General features: G+C 45.1%; 1 protein-coding gene across 1 annotated transcript in view; it reads left to right on the plus strand.

The window, feature by feature from the left end:
* GPLD1 (glycosylphosphatidylinositol specific phospholipase D1) overlaps positions 1-22721 on the plus strand; it is an 89794-nt gene that overhangs the window by 22697 nt on the left and 44376 nt on the right. Inside the window, exons 3-11 of the mRNA XM_075316432.1 lie at positions 2451-2529; positions 9263-9360; positions 9518-9628; positions 14390-14438; positions 18421-18475; positions 20087-20194; positions 20279-20306; positions 20388-20527; positions 21116-21181. Of these exons, the coding sequence (XP_075172547.1) occupies positions 2451-2529; positions 9263-9360; positions 9518-9628; positions 14390-14438; positions 18421-18475; positions 20087-20194; positions 20279-20306; positions 20388-20527; positions 21116-21181 (734 nt within the window). The remainder of the gene's footprint in view (positions 1-2450; positions 2530-9262; positions 9361-9517; positions 9629-14389; positions 14439-18420; positions 18476-20086; positions 20195-20278; positions 20307-20387; positions 20528-21115; positions 21182-22721) is intronic.

The following is a 22721-nucleotide window of genomic DNA, read 5'->3' on the forward strand; positions in this document are numbered from 1 at the left end:
TGTTTTTTACTCCTCTCACTTCCTCTGTCTACTACAATCTCTACTGTCTTTTCCCGCCTCCAGGCCTGTGAACTCCTCGGTGGGTGGGGTCAACCGCCTGGCTCTGCCCCACCTGGTGTGGACATCAAGCCTGGAGGGTGGCAACAAGGATTTTGTTTGACTGGTGTCACCTACCCAGGGGAGGGTGTGTGTGTGTGTGGTGTTCGTGTACTGTGACCCCTGGGGTCCAGGGCGTCACATTAGTATTCAGCTATGCTTGGTTGTATGATTGGTCATCACATTATCATTATTTTGTGATTTTCATATTTGTTGTCATATGCCGACTGACTTCTATTACTGCTTCTCTCAATGCAATAACATTATATTATGATTTATTATAGCGCCATTTATTCCATGGCGCTTTACAAGTGAAAAGGGTATACATAAAAACAAGTACAACAATCATTAATAATACAAAAACAGACTGGTATAGGAGGAGAGAGGACCCTGCCCACAAGGGCTCACAGTCTACAGGGAATGAGTAAGGGTACAATAGGTTAGGACAGAGCTGGTTGTGCAGTGGTCTACTGGACTGAGGGTTATTGTAGGTTGTAGGCTTGTTGGAAGTGATAGGTCTTCAGGTTCCTCTTGAAGATTTCCATCGTAGGAGAGAATCTGATATGCTGGGGTAGAGTGTAGAGTATGGGGGAGGCACGGGAAAAAATTGTATGCGATTGTGGGAAGAGGAGATAAGAGAGGAGTAGAAACGGAGATCTTGTGAGGATCTGAGGTTGCAAGCAGGTAGGTACTAGGTTACTATGTCTCAGATCTAAGGAGGAAACAGGTTGTGGATGGCTTTGTATGTCGTGGTTAATGTTTTGAACTGGAGTTTTGGCAATGGGAAGCCAGTGAAGGGATTGGCAGAGTGGCGAGGCTGGGGAATAGCGAGGGGAAAGGTGGATTAAGGGGGCGGCATAGTTTAGTATAGATTGGAGGAGTGCAAGAGTGTTGGAAGGGAGGGCATAGAGCAGGAGGTTGCAGTAGTCGATGTGGGAGATGATGAGGCCATGTACTAATGTTTTGCTGATTTAGATAGGCAAGAAGAGAAGCCTATCAGTATGTGTTCACAGGAATGCAAATGCGATCATGTGATGACCAATCAAACTGGCAAGTAAAGCCAAACCCTAAAGCGGGCTTTACACGCTACAACAAATCTAACGATGTGTCAGTGGGGTCACGTCGTAAGTGACGCACATCCGGCATCGTTAGTGTTGTTGTAGCGTGTGACAGCTACGTGCGATTGCGATTGAACGTAAAACCGTTCATCGCATACACGTCGTTCATTTTCTTAAAATTGCACATTGGGTTGTTCAATGTTCCCGAGGCAGCACGCATCGCAGTGTGTGACACCCCGGGAACGATGAACAGATCTTACCTGCGTCCCGCAGCTCCAGCCGGCAATGCGGAAGGAAGGAGGTGGGTGGGATGTTTACGTCCCGCTCATCTCCGCCCCTCCGCTTCTATTGGCCGGCTGCCGCATGACGTCGTTGTGACGCCGAACGTTCCTCCCACTCCAGGAAGTGGATGTTCGCCGCCCACATCGAGGTCGTATGGAAGGGTAAGTACGTGTGACGGCAAATAATCGTTTGTGCGACACGGTCAACAAATTGAACATGCCGCACATACGATGGGGGCGGGTACGATCGCATATGATATCGTATGTGATATTGTAACGTGTAAAGCAGGCTTACATGTATCTTATTTCAATTTTGTAAGATACATTGTCTGATAAAAAGTAGCCCTGGTCCAAAAATGCAGTAAATCATACTGCACCTGTTTTTTAGCCCTTGTACCATAATCATCAGCTCCCTCAAAAGACAGTGTGTTGCTCCCACAGCACCTCACACAGAGTATGATGCCCTTACAGCCCCCTACATAGTATGATTGCAATCACCATCCTTTACACAGTATCAGTCGCACAACCCCCTAAAAGTATGTCACCATATACAGTATGATGGTCCCACAAAGTATGATTGCCCCCACAATCCTCCAGAACTTCCAACATAGTATAATTCCCCTACTGTTTCAAGCTTATTTGGTGTTATGGTCCACAGGCTGGACAGTAACAGCCAAAGAGCTGGATGTGACCCGTGGGCCTTAGTATGCCCAGGCCTATTCTAAAGCAAAGATTGTTCTCCATCCTAATTGAGGTTGAGGAATGAAGCAGCACATGATTCAGGGAATACACAGTGTGTATCATGGATTATAAAGACTATTGATAAGAATGAAAAATGTTTTTTCTCCTACACTGAACTACAATATTTGCATTGTTTAATATACTCTATTCTGGTATTGTTTGTTAATGTGAATACATTTAAAAAAATATCAGGAAATTCCAGGGTATTCCTCCCTATATTATAAATATGAATTTATGAATGGATTCTATGTTCATACTTGCCATGTTATACCAGTTATTGCAGAAACATTCGGATGCTTTCCAAGCTGGAAGTGTTTATCCTGACACATTTTATCAGGATCTGTGCAGGGAAGGTGAGTACATGAAATGGATCTGAGTACTGATGTACAGATTATGCCATGATATTTTATGTAGGTTTCCATTCTTACAATCTTAAACATATAGACAAACTGAGATATGTGTAGAGGGGCATAACATGAGGGTAAAATCTAGAAATCGGAATGTGATTACTGTCCCACTGGGTACTCCAATTACATCTTACTTAAAGGTGTTGTCCTGCTTTGGGGTACATGTCTGCAGACTTGTGAATTTTCACAGCATACAGGCATACCTCCCAACCATCCTGGATTTGGGACTGTGCTGATTTGAGGGCTCTGTCATCTGCTCTGGCTTCCCAGACAGGACTAGACCTCATCAGCTTGTGAGCTCTGTGTCCATAAGCAGCAGCTCTACCATTAAGCCACTGCCTGTACTGAGAGGTATAGGAGGATTTATTGAACTTGACCTGTATTGCATGCAAAGCAGGCAGAAGCAGATTATTCAGCTACATAGAGATATAGATAGATATATACTGCATCACTAGGCAGCTGAAGGAAAATGTCAGATTATTTTTGTTCCTATAAAGCTACTATAGAGGAAAGAGAAATATATATATATATATATATATATATATATATATATATTGTGAGGTAGCGCGGTCGGCTGCGCAGCAGAAGACACGGGATCCAGGCATCAAGGTTCACAGCACACGGTTTTAATGTCCAAACAAAAAGTCCATAACAAAATACATGTGCCTCTCCAGCAGAGGGCTCAGGAAGTTCTGGTCACTTCCCCCACACCCGGCACACCTGCCCTCGTTCCTGTTTCCTTTTAACCCTTCCTTAAGCCTGTAGGGAAACAGCATTAACCCTATAGTGGATTTACTTTCTATCATGGAGTGAGCACAACCTGGGCGAGACATACCGGCCGTCATATATAACCCCGGTCACAGTCTCACATACCCCCCCCCTCAGTTCAAGCGTGCGGGGTTGAACTCCAGCCATCAAGCACGGGCCGCGGGACAAGGCATCGGCGTTGCCCAGCAACCTACCGGCCCGGTGTTCAACCGTAAACCGGAAGTTCTGCAGAGAAAGGAACCACCGGGTAACCCGGGCATTCCGTTCCTTGGCGGACCTCATCCAGACCAGTGGAGAGCGATCCGTCACCAAGCGAAACTGCCGTCCCAGCAGGTAATAGCGTAGGGACTCCAAGGCCCACTTGATCGCCAGGCACTCCTTCTCCACTACGCTATAATTCCGCTCGGGAGGGGTGAGCTTCCTACTCAAGAAGGTGACGGGGTGTTCCTCCCCCTGAACCACCTGAGACAGCACTGCCCCCAGGCCGACCTCCGAGGCGTCAGTCTGTACAATGAACTCCTTCCGGAAATCAGGGTTGACCAGAACGGGCTGTCCGCACAGGACCCCCTTCAGGGCCCGGAAGGAGTCCTCGGCCTGCGGAGTCCACCGCACCATGACGGACTTCTTGCCTTTGAGAAGGTCCGTCAAGGGGGCTGATAGTCCCGCAAAATCCTTTACAAACCTCCTGTAGTACCCCACGATACCCAGGAAGGCCCTAACCTGCTTCGTGGTCAGGGGTCTAGGCCACTTCTGGATCGCCTCAACCTTGTTAATTTGGGGCTTAATCACTCCTTGGCCTATCACGTAGCCCAAGTAGCGGGCTTCCGTGAGTCCCAATGCACATTTCTTGGGATTGGCTGTCAATCCGGCTGATCGAAGCGCGTCCACCACCGCTTGTACCTGTTCCAAGTGGGTCTGCCAATCGGAGCTGTAAATAATGATGTCATCCAGGTACGCTGATGCATACGCCTGGTGGGGTTCCAGCACTAAGTCCATCAACCTCTGGAACGTGGCCGGAGCGCCATGTAACCCAAAAGGCAAGACAACATAGTGGAAGAGACCCTCCGGCGTAACAAAAGCGGTTTTCTCCTTGGCGGACTCCGTTAGTGGCACCTGCCAGTACCCTTTGGTCAGGTCGAGCGTGGTAAAATATCGCGCCTGTCCCAGCCTATCAATCAGCTCATCCACCCGGGGCATGGGGTAGAGATCGAACTTGGATATTTCGTTCAATCTCCTAAAGTCATTGCAGAACCTTAAGGAGCCATCGGGTTTTGGTATTAGGACAATCGGACTAGCCCATTCACTCCGGGATTTTTCGATGACCCCCAGGCGTAACATTGTCTTTACTTCCTCCGATATGGCTTGTCGTCGAGCCTCCGGTACCCGGTATGACTTCAGGCGTACCTTCAGGTGGGGCTCGGTGACAATATCATGTCGTATCAGACTGGTCCTACCGGGCAGCTCGGAGAAGACATCGGGGTTCTGCTGAACCAACCGTCTGGCCTCTCGCCTCTGTTGCTTGGTGAGGGCTTCTCCAATCCTTACTTCCGGTTCGTCCTCTCCGGAGGTCGCTGGAGCCGGATGTGAACGACCCGAAGAGGAGGGAGGTGGGGAAAAAACAGCCATCAGGCTTTCCCGTTCCTGCCAAGGTTTTAATAGGTTGACATGGTATATTTGTTCAGGTTTCCGCCTACCGGGCTGCAATACTTTATAGTTAACCACCCCTACTCTTTCCTTTATCTCGTAGGGGCCTTGCCACTGAGCCAGGAATTTGCTCTCCGCCGTGGGGATCAATACCAACACCCGATCCCCGGGTTTAAAGGTCCGCACGGTGGCTTGTCTATTGTAGCGGCCGCTTTGCGCGGCCTGAGCCTCCTGTAAGTGCTCCTTCACAATTGGCATGACCGCGCTTATGCGGTTCTGCATACCCAAAATGTGTTCAATCACACTTTTATGGGGGGTGGGCTCTTGTTCCCATGTTTCCTTTGCCAGGTCCAACAATCCCCGGGGATGTCGCCCGTATAACAATTCAAAAGGCGAAAACCCCGTGGATGCCTGTGGCACCTCTCGTATGGCAAACATCAAATAGGGAAGCATCATATCCCAGTCTTTCCCGTCTTTTGAAATCACCCTTCTTAGCATGGTTTTCAGGGTTTTATTGAAACGCTCGACTAAACCGTCCGTTTGCGGATGATACACAGACGTACGCAACTGCTTGATCTGGAGTAGCCGGCATAGCTCTTTGGTCACTTTAGACATGAATGGGGTCCCCTGATCCGTAAGGATCTCCTTGGGCAATCCCACCCGGCAGAACACAGCAAACAACTCCCGAGCTATAAGCTTTGCTGCAGTATGTCTGAGAGGTATCGCCTCGGGATACCGGGTGGCATAGTCAACGATCACTAGGATGTGTTGGTGCCCTCGAGCGGACTTTACGAGGGGCCCCACCAGATCCATCCCTATCCGTTCAAAAGGGACTTCTATAATGGGTAACGGTACCAACGGACTGCGAAAATGGGTCAGGGGTGCAGTAAGCTGACACTCCGGGCAGGTTTCGCAGAACCGTTTTACCTCCCCAAAGACCCCGGGCCAATAGAACCTTTGCAATATTCGCTCCTGCGTTTTCTTGACCCCTAGGTGGCCACTCATCAGGTGTTTATGAGCCAAGTCGAGGACCCGCCGGCGATGCGGCTGGGGCACCACCAACTGTTCTACCCCTACGCCCCGTATTTCATCTACCCGGTAGAGTAAATCCTGCTTAAGAGCGAAATGGGGGTACCTTACCTGGGCACTGGGCAGCTGTGCCACCCCGTCAACTACTGTCACCCGACTCCGGGCATGTATTAACGTAGGGTCCTGGAGTTGGGCTGTCCCAAACGTATCCGGGGACGCCTCCAACTCCGGGATGGGCTCGACCGTCTCAGCCTCTCCTGCCAATACCTCTAGGGGTGACCTATCGGGTTCACACTCTGTCCCTATCATCGTGACCCCTACGGCAGGTGTCCCGGATTCAGGATTGTAGGGCTCAGGTCCCGGACCGACCAATATCTGAGGGGACTTAGGGGGTCCCCTCCATAAAGTCCAAAAATAGGGCAGATCCCTTCCTAGGATCACGTCATAAGGAAGAGTGTTAAGAAGTCCCACCTCATGTTGCACCTGACCGCAAGGTGCTGTGATGGTGACAATCCCCGTGGGATAGTCGTGGCGGTCCCCATGTATGCAAACCACCCCCACAGTGCGTCCTGTGGCCTTTACTTTAGCTCTCAAGGTGGATCGCACAAGGGTCACTAAGCTTCCGGAATCCAACAATCCTGTAACCGGACATCCATTCACCTGTATTTGGCACAAGTGGGGCTCTGTCTCTGGGGAGACCAGGTCAGCGGTACACACCACCTGAGCATACATTGAACCCCGCCGGGTAACCCCACAATCCATGGGCTCCGTGGTGAGTGGACACTGGGCTTCCATATGTCCCACCCGCTGGCACCGCCAACATCTAATGGGGACGGAAACCCCCTTGACGGGTTGTCGTTTAGGGTACAGAACCTTCCGGACCTCAGGAATGGCGGCCGCGGCCTCAGACGGGACGGTAGGGGACTCCTGTACCGTTGTCAGCGGTGGGTCCTTGGCCCTAGGCTTGGAGGGGCCGGACCGACGGGCGGTACGCAAAGTCTCAGTGTCCCGTATCAAGTCCTGCGTAGCCACATGCCGCTCTACCAGGGACACTAATTGGTCCAGGGTACTCGGGTCACCCTGTCCTACCCACCGTTGAACGGTGACGGGTAAAGTGCGCACAAAACGATCCACTACTACCCTTTCCACCATTTGCGCCGGGCTCAGAGTGTCAGGCTGCAACCACTTTTTTACAAGATGTAATAAGTCATAGGCCTGGGAGCGTACGGGTTTGGCTTCCTCATAGAACCACTGATTTACCCGCTGAGCCCGTACATAGGTATTCACCCCCAACCGAGCCAGTATTTCGGCTTTCAGGGTCACATAGTCAATGGCGTCCTCGGTACCGAGGTCCAGGTACGCTTTTTGGGGTTCCCCCGTCAGATAGGGCGACAATACCTCAGCCCACTGCGGGGTCGGCAGCTTTTCCCGCTCGGCCACCCGCTCAAACACCGCCAGGAACGCTTCCACATCATCACCCGGGGTCATCTTTTGCAACGCTTGTCTCACCGCTTTCCGGACGCTGCCGTCGTCACCCGGTCCCGGGGTTGTTGCTGCCGGTCCGGCACGGATCGACTTGGCCAGGAGAACCATCTGTTCTTGGTGCCTTTTTTCCTGCAATTGTAAGGCTTGCTGCTGACGTGCATTGGCCTGCTCCATCTGTTCTTGGTGCCTTTTGTCCTGCACTTGCAAGGATTGCTGCTGACGTGCATTGGCCTGCTCCATCTGTTCTTGGTGCATTTTGACCTGCACTTGCAAGGATTGCTGCTGACGTGCATTGGCCTGATCCAACTGTTCTTGGAGTTTTTTTTCCTGCACTTGCAAGGATTGGAGCAGGTGTGCATTGGTTTGTAGCTGCTGTGCATTAGCCTGTTGCTGCTGTGCATTAGCCTGAGCCAAATGCTTTAGTATGTCCTCCATGGCGTCGCCGGGTTTGGGCTGTAGTATAGCCGCTCGAATCCAGGACATGCGCAGCTGGGTCACCAGGGATGGATGCTACACCTCACCGGCTGTCATGCCCGCATTCTCCACCATATGTGAGGTAGCGCGGTCGGCTGCGCAGCAGAAGACACGGGATCCAGGCATCAAGGTTCACAGCACACGGTTTTAATGTCCAAACAAAAAGTCCATAACAAAATACATGTGCCTCTCCAGCAGAGGGCTCAGGAAGTTCTGGTCACTTCCCCCACACCCGGCACACCTGCCCTCGTTCCTGTTTCCTTTTAACCCTTCCTTAAGCCTGTAGGGAAACAGCATTAACCCTATAGTGGATTTACTTTCTATCATGGAGTGAGCACAACCTGGGCGAGACATACCGGCCGTCATATATAACCCCGGTCACAGTCTCACAATATATATATATATATATTTATATATATATATATAAAAAAACCTTTATTTTCACCCCACCTTAGAATCAAACCAGCAACTTTCAAACACATGTCCAGCAGCCCTAGGTGGTGAGCTACAAGCTGTGATAATTTCAGAGGCAGCATTTTGTAGAAGCACTTGCGAAACGGCCGTAGTCCCAGGGGAGCCCGAACACGCCACTGCTATTTTAATGCACTTCCTGTTTTGAAATGAAGGCAAAGTTTTATAAAGATACTGGAGTGAAGCCTCTCATTCATTTCTATATGTGAGAGTGCCCAGTATATTATTTTTCACAAAAACCTCAGGTTGCAGCATTCACCAGTTTGGTCTGTTTATGGACCAGGTTAGGGTGTGTCAACAGCAGGCAGCTCTTGCACTATGCTGCGCCAAACATTGAGCTGCAAGCAAAGCCAGTCATGTCCCCAGTTTGCAGACGTGACTGGTCCAATGAATTTAGTGGTCCGTGTTAGCGTAGCCTTTGTTGTTATATCTCATCATGAGTAGTCAAAAATTACATGGGAGCTTCTGAAGCACTCTTAAGAACATATGCTTCTGGGGTTAGTGACAGATTGCTGATTGAGAACTGTTCCTTGTCTAAAGCCATCCAAAGGCATTAGATAAAAAAATGTTTTGAGATCTATCAATGTATATTATTACAGTAACTGACAGATTTTTTTTCCATTTTTCCTAGCTTAATATGCAAGTTGACAATGAGTTTTAGAAAGAACTAAGCACCCTAGCATTACTCACTTACCAGTATAACATAAATAAAACATACCGTACCTACAACATAGGGATTGAATGCATTTTGTACTATTACATAAGATAAAATGCACTCAATAAATGTTGATCTCTGTGGTATCTTTAGGGAAGTATCATGATGTGTCAGAAGACTCTCATTGGACACCGTTTTTGGAGACAAGTGTTAATTACATAAGGAGAACATATCAACTACCCTGGAATGAGGTATTACTTAACTCTATCATTGTTCTTTACATGTCAGCTGAAGTTTCCTCAAGCATCATGATTTCTTTGGTCTGAGATGACATCATGTCTTCCATGTGGTGTGCTCATAGGCCAGTCATTGGGTACTGCTACATTTTTCTTCTTCACTGTGATACAGGAAGCTCAGAAACTGGTGGCCTTCCTTTTTGGTATAGCCTCCCACCAGGTGGCTGATGTGAGCTGGCACAGCTTGGGAATCGACCAAGGCTTCCTAAAAGCAATGGGGGAAGTAAGTATACAGAAATGTACCCAGAATTTCACTTCTGGTCTAATACTTTCACTGCATAAAAGGTAACATAAATCCATAGGAAATAAATGAGATTATACTTTAATGTCAGTAGGATAAACCCTCTTAAGCCATCTATAGTGATATGTAAAAGTTTTGGCACCTCTGATCAAAATTACTGTTATTGAGAACAGTTAACACTAGAACTACTGGACTCATGACACCTATATAGAAATACATGGTGCAAAGTAGTCAAAATGACTACCTCAGTAGTTCTAGTGTTAAGCAAGTTGAAGATTAAATGATCACTAAAAGACAAAGTTAAAGATGACACATTTCCTTTATATTTTAGGCAAAAAAAAGAAAAGTGGGCCAATGCAAAAGTATGGGCACCCTTGGAGATTTGTGTGCTCAGATAACTTTGACCAAGGTTTCAAATCTTTAATTAGCCTCTTAGGGTTATGACTTGTTCACTATCATCATTAGGAGAAGCAATGCAAATTTCATAGCTTTATAAAAATTCAGCCTCCTCTAACCTTGTGCAAAAAACAGCAGCCATGGGTTCTTCTAAACAGCTGCCTAGCACTCTGAAAATGAAAATGGTGAAGGTACACAAAGCAGGAAAAAGCTGTAAGAAGATAGCAAAGGTTTTGAAGTTGCCCTTTCCTCAGTTCAAAATCTAATTAAGAAATGGCAGTTAACAGGTGGAACAGTAGAAGTCAAGATAAGGTCTGGAAGACCAAGCAAAATTTCTGTGAGACTTTCTTGTAAGATTGCTAGAGAGGCAAATCAGAACCCCACACTTTACTGCAAAATACTTTCACTAAGATTTAGCAGATTCTGAAGTTGTGATACATTGCTCTACTGTTCAGAGACACCTGCATAAATATGTCCTCATGGAAGAGTCATCAAAAGAAAACCTCTCCTGCGTCCTCACCATAAACTTCAGTGTCAGAATTATGCAAAAGGACATCTAAACAAGCCTGATGTATTTTGAAAACAAGCCCTGTGAACCAATGAGGTTAAAATAAAACTCTGTGGCCAAAATGATCAAGGGAGTGTGTGGGAAAAAAAAGTACTGAATTTCAGGAAAAAAACAACATCTTGCCAACTATTAAGCAATGGAGTAGATCAATCATGCTATGAGGTTGTGTTGCAGCCAATGGCATAGGGAAACTTTTAAGGATAAAAGGAAGAATGGAATCAATGAATTTACAACAAATTCTTGATGCAAACATTACACCATCTGTAAAAAAGCTGAAGTTGAAAAGAGGATGGCTTCTACAACTAGATAATGATCCTAAACACACATCATAATGCACAATAGACTACCTGTAAAGGTGCAAGCTGAAGGTTTTACAATGGCCCTCACAGTCCCCTGATCTGAACATCATTGAAAATTTGTGGCATGCAAGACGACCCAGAAATCTCACAGAAATTGAAGACTTTTCCAAGGAAGAATGGATGAAAATCCCTTAAACAAGAACTTAGGGTACTTTGCACGCTGCGACATCGCTACTGCGATATCTTCGGGGTCAAATCGAAAGTGACGCACATCCGGCGCCGGTAATGACATTGCAACGTGTAAAGCCTAGATGCGCCGATAAACGATCGCAAAAGCGTCGAAAATCGGTGATCTGTGTAGCGTCGGTCATTTTCATAATGTCGCACCAATAGGAGATACGATGTTGTTCCTCGTTCCTGCGGCAGCACACATCGCTGTGTGTGAAGCCGCAGGAATGTGGTACATCTCCTTACCTGCCTCCAGCGGCTATGCGGAAGGAAGGAGGTGGGCGGGATGTTTACGTCCCGCTCATCTCCGCCCCTCCGCTTCTATTGGTCGCCTGCCGTGTGACGTCGCTGTGACGCCGCACGACCCGCCCCCTTAGGAAGAAGGCGGGTTGCCGGCCAGAGCGACGTCGCAGGGCAGGTAAGTGCGTGTGAAGCTGCCGTAGCGATAATGTTCGCTACGGCAGCTATCACAAGATATCGCATCTGCGACGGGGGCGGGCACTATCGCGCTCGGCATCGCTAGCCGATGCTAGCGATGTTGCAACGTGCAAAGTACCACTTAAAGTCCCTTGACTAGCTGCAAAAAGTATTTACAAGCTACGATACATGCCAAAGGGGGTGCCTACTAGGTATTAACCATGCAGGGTGCCCAAACTTTTGCATCTGCCCATTTTCCTTTTTGCTTCATTTTAAAATATAAAAGATGAAAATATTTTTTTTTTGCCTAAAATACAAAGGATCTATGTAATCTTTAACTTTATGCCTTTTATAGGTCATTTCATCTTCAACTTACTTAACTGTTCACACTAACAGTAATTTTGACCATGGTTGCCTAAACTTTACATACCACTGTATATGAGTATTGAGGTCATACAAAGTTGAAAAAAACAATACCTTTATATCTCAGATCGCATGCTTCATTCTAAAAAATATCCACGTTTTTCTTAACATGTAAATGACATATTAAGAGTTATTTAAGATTTATAGGTCAGGCACAGGTCTCCCTGAGAATTTGACTCCAGAGCTTATTTGAAATGAAAGAGGGTGTTACTAGAGTGAAGGGCAGGTGTCACCACACGGGCAAGTGTCGGGGCCAGGCCAGACGGGGACGCCACTTGGCAGGGGCAGTGAGGTATTCTGCAGACCTGGGCTTATTTCCAGGAACTACAGTGCTCTGGCCGGCTGCCGCACTTTGCTGGCTTCTGGCCCTTTAAATCCGCATTTGCACACATCTTTCACTGCTGAATGCTGTGTGCAGGGGCATTGTAGTTCATCTGTGGGCGAAGCTAGCAAGCGGTGCGCACCCGTCCACAGTTGAAGAGGAGCTAGTGTGTTGCCCGAGGATAAGGGGTACTCAGATCCGGGCCACGGGGTCACTTCTGTGGGTATCACGGTGGCGTGACCCGGTCTGTGATCCCAGGCTCCACAGTAAGAAGGGGATTAGGTAAGGGAGATTGTCCGTGACGCCACCCGTGGTGTGCGGTGAGGTAACGGAGCACCGCCGCTGCCGGTAAATGGATCCCAGGGATGGTGGTGGGTAGCAAGGTGGTGATTTCCCTCCACGGGTAGGGTGTTGGTGTCCCGGGACCCCGGTGAGGTGGTGCAGGGAGGAGATGGAGACCGTCTGAAAGCTGTGCGCCCGGTTGGACTGCGGGATGTTGTTACTCACAGTTCGCTTTTCAAGGAAATTCACACAGAGTCAGGAATTAACCAGAAATTGCCGGTGTCTGCAGCCTTCGGTGCGGAGGGTGTTTGGGGTCCCACACACAGTACAGCAGGATCCTGGTCTTGTTATGCAGCCAGACGCTTCTTTCTCCTTCCTCAGTCAGGAACGGGGAGCCCACTCCCCCTGCAGTGATCCGGGTAATCCCTGGATGCCGGCGGGCCACTACCCTGCCCTGGCCACCTCGGGTCCCTTCCTCACACTTCCCTTCCTTATAGCAGCCAGGAGCTATCTCTCCTGGTCTGCTCTCTTCACACTCCAAACTCACTCTGCTCCAGCCCCTCCCCTCCTGCTCTGTTTAGCTCTTACACTGGGGGGGGGGGGGGGGTCTGTCCTGCTGCACTGGTGTGGGATCAGGTTACCAAGGAGGAGAATGGCCTGCACTTTGCTGGATGTCTGCAGGCTCTGTGACACCCTGGTTTTGCCAGGGCGTCACACAAGCGTCCCTCTATGCCCACCCACCTGGTTGGTTCCATAATACGCCTCCTCTCCAGCATCTCTGCATCATCTCTGCTTCTTAACACGTGATTCTTTAGATGTTTTTTTTCAGCCAGGTGCTGACTTAGGCCCTGTAGTAAGGCGTGTATGCCCCCCAGAGCTGAAAGCTCCCCTAGAGCAGAATGCCCCCGCACAGCAGAATGTCTCACCACAGAGGTGAATGTCCCCCATCCCAGAGTTGAATGCCCCCTGAGCAGAATGCCCCTCCAGAGCTATGCCCCTTGTGCTGTACGCCCCCCACCCCACTGCTGTATGGCTCCACTCCAGTAACGTGCATGCCCTCAGAGCTGAATACCCACTCCCAGACCTGTATGCCCCCCCAGTGCTGTATTCCTCCAATCCAATAATGTGTATGCTCCCCAGAGCTGTATGCCCCCCTAGAGCTGTATTCTTCCTCCAACCAAGTAACATGTATGTCCCCCCGTGGTGTATGCCCTCATCCCAGTGACGTATATTCCCCCCCAGAGCTGTATGTGTCTCCAGTTCTGTATGCCCCCAGTGCTGTATGCCCCCCAGTAATGTGTATGCCACAGCCTCCCCTGTGATGTATACACAGCAGTCTGTGTGCTCTTTGCGCCGCCATGTCTGTTAAAGCGATGGACATCAACCCCTATGCCCAGCTCAGCCACATAGGGGAGTGGCTGGATGGGAGATAAGCGAGGAGGTTCCGGCTTCCCTATATTAATAATATCTCTAATGTATCTGTGTGTGGATGTTTGATGTGTATATCCATATATGTCAGTTAGTGTATATGAATGTGTATATTTTTGTCTGTTTATATGTAATTTTGTCTTCAAATGTGTATATGTACATATGCTTGTATGTGTATGTCTGTATGTGCATGAGGCCCACTGAGACTCTTTTGCCCAGAGCCCACGATAGTCTGGAGCTTAGTTAGGAGAGTTGATCCTACTGACAGATTCTCTTTAATTTTTATTCTTCTTAACTATTTTTACACATTATTTCTTCTTTACGTCTAATGTATTCATTGCTATAATTTCATATAAATTATTGTCATTTTTTTTCTCCAGATTGATTTTCATGGTTCATACTCTGAAGCGCATCAGGCCGGTGATTTTGGTAAACCTGAGTATAATAACCTGAGTTTAAAGGCCCTGTCACACACACAGATAAATCTGTGGTAGATCTGTGGTAGATCTGTGGTAGATCTGTGGTAGATCTGTGGTAGATCTGTGGTAGATCTGTGGTAGATCTGTGGTAGATCTGTGGTAGATCTGTGGTAGATCTGTGGTTGCAGTGAAATTGTGGACAATCAGTGCCAGGTTTGTGGCTGTGTACAAATGGAACAATTTGTCCATGATTTCACTGCAACCACAGATCTGCCAAAGATTTATCTGTGTGTGTGACGGGGCCTTAACACTAAGTTACAATATAATCACTTAAAATTAGCAACTTCCAATAAGTACCGTAATAATCTTGTCTATTAGTATTATATATGGTAATAGTAATTTTAATATATTGGAGTAGACTTAGACAATAACTTATTTCACATTTAAATTGAGTATACAGTAGCAGGATTTTTTTTTTTTAAAAAAAGGGTTTTTCTTATCTGTCTTTTATATATAATACATTTTCAGTATAGCTTTATACAGCTAAAAAAAGTTAATGTTAAAGTCCTACAGTGTTTCCCAATATTGGAGTGCTGAACATTTTAAAGAGTAACTAAAGTTTTCTGCATTTTTCCTATAGTTTGCAGGTGCTTCACATGCCTGATGATCGGTGGAGTTGCAGGACTCAGGCCTACACCAATCTGCCATCATGTAAAGTGCTAAAAATGCAGAAAATTTTAAATACTTTTAAAACAGGATCAGGTCACCTATCCTATATTTTACTCTTATTAAATTCCCAGGGCTTCCCTGAGTATTTTTCTTTTTTTCTTTTTTTTTTTAAATCTGACATATGGTTCCAAAGATATGGGTCTTTTTATTCAGTGTTAACCCCTTCAAGATATCCGCTGTACATGTACGGCGCACGTTGGAAGCAGGTGTATGGAGTGGGTTCAGCAGGTAATAGCCTTGTATTACAGCGAGGACCGGCCGCTAATCTATTAAATCACAGTGTCCAACTCTGACAGCGGGATTTAACACGTGCCGGCAAAGGGGTGCAACATTTTAAGGGCCCATGGTGACGTGATTGTGGGTCGCTGTTGGCTTGCTATGACCGTAGGGGGTCTGCTGAAGGCCTTGTGTGATAGCAGCACTTCTTTGAAATCCTGCCTGTGAAGGAGACTTTGCTTTTTATTATATGGAACAATGCTATGGCATTACTGAATATAGCGCAAGTGATCAGATGAAGTTATAGTCCCGTAAAGGGATTAAAGGCCACTTTACACACAGATATAAATCTGTGGCAGATCTGTGGTAGATCTGTGGTTGCAGTGAAATTGTGGACAATCAGTGCCAGGTTTGTGGCTGTGTACAAATGGAACAATATGTTCATGATTTCACTGCAACCACAGATCTGCCAAAGATTTATCTCTGCGTGTAAAGTGGCCTTAAGACTATTAAGAACAGTAAAAAATAAAAAAAATTGTTTAAATAAATTAGAAAAACACCCTCAGAAAAGTTTCAATCACCCCTTTTTTGCCCCATAAAAACAAAAAATACATATGTGTTATCGCCACATTCGTAAAAGTTAGATCTTTCAAAATAATTAAAAGTTAGATCTTTCAAAATAATTAACACAGTTGGTAAACACTGTAAACCCCAAAAATCCAAAAAATAACAAGCAATCCAAACATCATATCTATCCCAAAATGGTATCAATACAAATGTCGTCCCACCCTGCAAAAACTAACCCACCATATGGCTCCATTGACAGGAAAATGAAATCATTACGGATCTTGGAACATGGTGACACAAACCCCCCAAATAATTTTTTTCTTTTTTGCAAACTTCAGAATTTTTTTTACCACTAAAATAATAAAAACAACTTGACATGTTTGTTATCACCATAATCATATTGATGATGAAGATCATACTGCATGGTTTTTATAACAAAATATACACCTTAAAAACAATTCCCAAAAAAACATGTCAGAATTATATTATTTTCACAACTTCTCCCCATTTTCAATTTTTCCCCCACTTTACAGTACATCTCGTTCGGCAAAAAACAAGGCCTGATATGTCTATATGGACAGAAAAATAAAAATGTTATGGCTCTGGTAAGAAAGTGAGATAAAAATAAAAATGAAAATTGGCAGCATCGCAAAAGGATTAATTTTTATATTTTTTTACCAAAAGGGTGTAGCTCATGGTATTCGCTGGAAGGGCATGTATTTAGGCCACTATGCATATTTATCTTCTGTTACAGACCATAAAAATTAGAACCAAATAATAAAGCCCATATCTCTGGAACTGTATGGAAGTTTATAATAAAAGAAAAAGCAGAATACTGAGGGGGCAGTAAGAGGTCCTCTTTAAGATCCGCCTTCACTTTGCACTGGAATTGTAACATGACTCAGGGCGGCAGCTGTGGCAAGATAATCCCTTTTTTTAACATCTCGGCACGCTACAGAAAAATAGGGATGCTTGGGGTTCTTGGTGCATGTGTAGTGGTGTTGCAGTTAATGAGATCTCCATATTCAGTTTGGCCACACTTTGCATGGCACCAGTTCCCTTGGACCCCAGGATGAGGAAACCAGTTTGTGAATACAAAATCCTTTTTTACTAATAACCACATTAATGCACAGGGGGTAACAGGTAGTGAGCTCACTATGTTACATAGTTACAAAGGTTGAAAATTAGACCTTGAGCCATCTAGTTCAACCTTCTTCCACTAATTATACATTTCGTCACTAAATTATTTCTAACCGAAAATGTTGTGTGTACCGAGGAAATCATCTAGCTCTTTTTTAAAAGACTGTAAGTCTGTCCTCTAGAACAAAGTACAGTATAGCTGGGTTTACACGCTGCAACATCGCAAAGGACATCGCTGTAACGTCACCGGTTTGGTGACGCAATAGCGACCTCCCTAAGTCTCTGCTAAGTCTCTGGTGAGCGTTCAAACCGGCAAACCTGGCCAACAACTTACCAGCGATCCGGACCTGCAGAGCGACCTAGCTGGTTGTTGGGGACGTTGATAAGCAGCCTTTTGAAAGGGAAGTTGCTAACAAAGTCGCTGAAAAGGATTCACACACTGAAACTTCATGCTGCACAGCTGGAAACAAAGGACCTAGGAATGGTCCTGAACGACGTGTAGTGATCAGCAACTTCCAGCAACTTCACAGCAGGGGCCAGGTCGCTGATAGGATTCACACACTGCAACATCGCAAACAACATCGCTATTGCGTCACAAAACCGGTGACGTTACAGCGATGTCGTTTGAGATGTTGCAGTGTGTAAACCCAGCTTATGGCTGCATTACAGCTAATCTGGTCCTAGAGTATTTCCCACTGCTTCAGAGAAATTGACTATTTCCCACTGCTTCAGAGAAACTGCCACCACAGTACATTCCCTGCCGAGGTTTGCTCCTCTGTTCTTCTCACACACATACCTAAGGTTGTTCTGCTTTCTCTACAGGTGTACTTACTTCTTTCTGTCTCACCATCTATTCCCCAAATCCCTGCTAAAACAAGAACTCACCATTACTCATTGCTATCACTCCTCCCCCCACGGACTCGCCCTTCTGTTAAGCCTGTCATACCTGTCTAACAGGGACTGAAGCCTAAAGGAGGATTGAACACAAATTAAAAACCAGACAACATAGAAGGCATAAAACATGACACTGTGTGTTACTGGGCCTTAATATGATTGGTGTCTTCAGGGGGAACTCAATAGCCTGTGCACATACTTACAGAATGACCTGAAAACAACACAAAAATGCCTCATTTCATTTTATCTAAATTTGCATATGCCTAATTCTTTTTGAAGTCATTTGGTAGATATAGTGTAATTTATGTGTACAGTAAAGCCATTGGTCAAATTTGCACAATTATTAACCTTATTCTTTTTTATATTGAGATGAAATATTATTATTATTATTATTATTAGTGTATTAAGTTTTTCTATACTTCTCTACTTTTTCTTCTAATTTGCAGGTGGAGATGTGATTAGTCAATATGAAGTTGATTTTGATTACTTGCAGAAAAAATGGTAAGCAACATTATATATATTATATGCACTATGTATGACTTCACTGACTTGCCCAGAAAGGATGGAACACATTACATGCATATAAGTGGGTATGGAAAGTACTCAGACCTCTTTAAATTTTTACTATTTTGTTTCACTGCAGCCATTTGATGAATTCAAAAAAGTTCATTTTTTTTCTCATTAATGTACACTCTACACCCTATCTTGTCAGAAAAAAACCCAGAAATGTAGACATTTTTGCAAATTTATTAAACAAGAAAAACTGAAATATCACATGGTCATAAGTATTCAGCGGCTGACCCTGTGATCCCCACCTCTTTGTAAGCGAGGTATATAGCAGGCAATGCAGGGGTTGAACAGTAAGGAAGATACAGTCTACCCAGCTTTTTTTCTTTTCGTTTCATGGACGGGGAGGGTTGGCGCTTAAATGTGGCATGCAGCATCTGTTGAAGTTGGGGTCCACTGGAGGATTCACTGATTTTCCGGTGGGCCAGTCCGAGCCTGTGGGTACCTGTAAAAGACGTAGGAGGTTTTCTCCCTATTGCTGCTTATAAAGAACTATAGATTGCATTCAACTTCACAACAAATAGAGATATCATAGCTTTTAGGCTAAAAAGAGTTATCTCGTCACACCAAACTGATGACCTATCCCTATTATAGGTCATCAATATGACATTGGTGACAGTCCAATGCCCACCGGCATCCTAACCAATCAGTTGCTTTTTGATCTGGTGGTATTTGAATAGGAATTGTGCTACAGAACCCAGCAGTGGCCGCTGCACATTGAAAGGAGTTCAGTTTTGCAGGGCTCTTCAAAGTGTTTGGCGGAGCAAATAACAGCAGATCAGTGGGTGTGCCAGGTTGCGACCTTCCCTCCACTGATCTCATATTAATAACCTATCAATATTTTGTGACCTGCCAACCTTCTTAAATTGGGTGTCTACGCCTTGGACTACCCTGACTCAATCACTATGTTTGCACCATTAAAATAATGCATTCACCTCCGACAATGGCGCCGTTCCAGCGATGTTGGTACTCTCTCTCCCGAAGCTCGCATGAGATTGTGATGTCATGCGAGCCCTGCAACCAATCATTGCCTGCTTCACTCTCCCCCCTTTGGACTAATCAGACATCAAAAGAAAGTCAGAGCTGCAGTTGGCCGCTCACTTCCCCTTGATGTCTGATACGTTCGAAGGCGGTAAGAGTGAAGCCGGCACTTGATTGGCTGCAGGGCTTGTGCGATATAACAATCTCTAGTGCGCTTTGGGAAAGAGAGTGCCAACACCGCTGGAACAGCGCCAGCAGCGGATGTGAGTATAAGTGTTGTTATTTTACTGGGGGCAAACATGCTGATTGAGATGGGGTTGTCCAAGTAGTACCCCTTTAATGTCCGTCCCTGACATCGTTATGGAGCCCATCTCTATGAACTGGTAAACAGGAGATTTTGCGTTGTATATTAGTTATTAGAGCTCCATTTATTACTAACCTATGGCCAGTCACAATTATTTATGTATCTGAAAATGTGATGAAATTTTTTTTTTCAGTATAACAATGCATAATAATGGGAAACACATAAACATGGCTCACCATGTTTTCTTCTTCTTCTCTAAGGTATATACCAGTAAAGGACCTTTTTCACATATATCAGGAGCTTTACAACAAGACGGTTATAACAGAGGACGTCATCACTGAGTGCACATACATACTTTATCTTGAACTGTGAGTATAAAATATTATAGTTTCAGAGTCAGATTTATTAAGCAATGATAATTTTTAATTGTTTTTGTTTATTTTCTTTTTTAGTTATGGGGAATATTTGGCTGTTTCCAAGGTACATACATTAACGCAAATTAAATATATGAAAAATGAAAAATAGTTGGTCCATATTTGAACTGTTTTTATGGTTCATCAGCTTTACTCGACATATGCTAAAAAATCGCCTTTCCTGGTGGAGAGATTCCATGAATATTTTCTTGGTGGTGTGGATGACATGGCTGCTTGGTCAACCAACATATTTCATGTAATGAGCTTCCTTTTAGATAATGGTACAAGGTATGTTATACATTTCTAGATTTCATGGTAATTTCAGGTTGAAATTAAATCTTAAAAGGCTATTGCAACCATGAACATTTATCACCTGTCCATGACATAGGTGATAGACATTGAATCAGTGGTGTCACCTGACATTCCTACTCCGTGTGATTTGGTTGTTTTCCTAAATCCCAAGAAGTTCCTTACAGCAGCATTGAAGATTCTCTGCCTCCTCCTCCCTACAGCTCATGTAATACTGTGTAGGGATATTGCCAACGCTTAAGAGATTGTGGGGGTCCAAGCTAGTGGAGAAACATGAAGTTCATGTGCCCCAATAAAAAAAATCTCCAACAGGGCCCCCAACTATCATGGTTGTCTAAAAGAACTGGCCTTCTCACTCTGGCCAGAGACCATTTGGGTCCTACTGTGCTCCATGGCTCAGTCATAACTGCAAACCCTGCACCCCCTATAGTTACATACCAGGACCCCTTTTGATCTAACATGTGGCACATATTTTATGAATATGCGATAATTGTTCATGGCTGAAATATTCTCTTAATTATACATGTCTTATAACAATGTAGCCTCAGTTTTCTACATTTCGTTTAGTGGCTGCTACATGCCTGAGAATCCACTCTTCATTCAGTGCAATGTGCAGAAGAGAGAATATAATCTGTAAGTAGGAAACTTTATGTAAGTGCATTTACACATCTATTTAATATAAAATCCATTTAAATAATAAAGGAATACATTCTGTGCAGTTTCTTGCACACTGCTCTGGTGGCTACACCTGCTTTTGAAAATAGCAGGGACAACAATGACACCAAGAGCTGACAATATATATATATTTTGCAATTGTTTGCACTTTTAATGAAGCCAGAAGCCCTTACTATATTTTCTCTTTGGATCTCATTTATATTGGATAAGTTAGGAGGAGTAGGCAACACTAGAGAGGAAAGAGAGCGTATTCAAAAGGATCTAGACACACTCGAACAATGGGCTGAGGAGAACAGAATGGTTTTTAACAGGGACAAATGCAAAGTCTTACATATAAAAGAAATGTAATAAGAATATATAGTATGGGAGGAATAGAACTAGGTGATAGCACTGGGGAAAGGCACTTGGGCATAATAGTGGATCCCAGATTCAACATGAGCCAACAATGCGTAGCTGCAGCTAAAAAGGCCAACAAAATTCTGGGTTGTATCAAGACAAGCATTGAACCTAGATCAAGAGAGGTAATTTTTCCCCTATACTCTGCCCTGGTTAGATCATACCTGGAATACTGTATACAGTTCTGGGCGCCAAAATTCAAGAAAGACATCAATATATTGGAGCAAGTCCAGAGAAGAGCAACCAAGATGGTAGAAGGTCTGCAAACCAATGTCATATGAAAAACGGCTAAAAGAACTAGGGATGGTTAGTTTGAAAAAGAGAAGGCTGAGAGGAGACTTAATAGCGGTCCACAAATATCTGAAAGGTAGTCACAATGCAGAGGTCACTACCCTATTCTCATTAGCACAAGGAAGTACAAGAAGCAATGAGATGAAACTTAAAGGAAGGAGATTCAGATTAGACATTAGGGAAACCTTTCTGACAGTGAGGGCAGTCAGGGAGTGGAACAGGCTGCCACGGGAAGTGGTGATCTCTTCCTCAATGGAAATCTTCAAGCGGAAACTGGATAAACATATAGCTAGGATGATTTAGGAAAACCTGCACTCGCAGGTGGTTGGACCTGATGGCCCTTGAGGTCCCTTCCAACTCTACCGTTCTATGATTCTATGGTGTGTACTACTGTGAGAGACATAGATAAAAAGGAATTGATCTTTGCTGAGGGTATACTGCCCATGAAATAGATACCATCAGGATCACAGATCAGAATATCAGAAGCATAGACAGGAAGAAAGAGGATAAATAAACCAGGGATGATACAGGTGGGAAGAATCAATGCCTAGAGACAAAACCATGACATCAGATAGTAGAGGGTGGAAGGGGTCAAAATAAGACTAGCCAAATTGCACATGTATGACAGGTCCACCAGAATGAATGCTAAAACAGACTTTCAGATATTTTCTGTCAATTTGGCCCTATGAATATGCTTTTAGTGTATGTTCCGGGATCTTTCCTGGTGCATGAGTGAAAAATACACTGCAAACGCTTTGTGAATTCACCCTGGTGGCTTCAGTAAAGTACTCTTGATGCCTATTGACCAATA

The sequence above is a fragment of the Anomaloglossus baeobatrachus genome, chromosome 6 (genome assembly GCF_048569485.1).
Source record: "Anomaloglossus baeobatrachus isolate aAnoBae1 chromosome 6, aAnoBae1.hap1, whole genome shotgun sequence".
NCBI lineage: Eukaryota > Metazoa > Chordata > Amphibia > Anura > Aromobatidae > Anomaloglossus > Anomaloglossus baeobatrachus.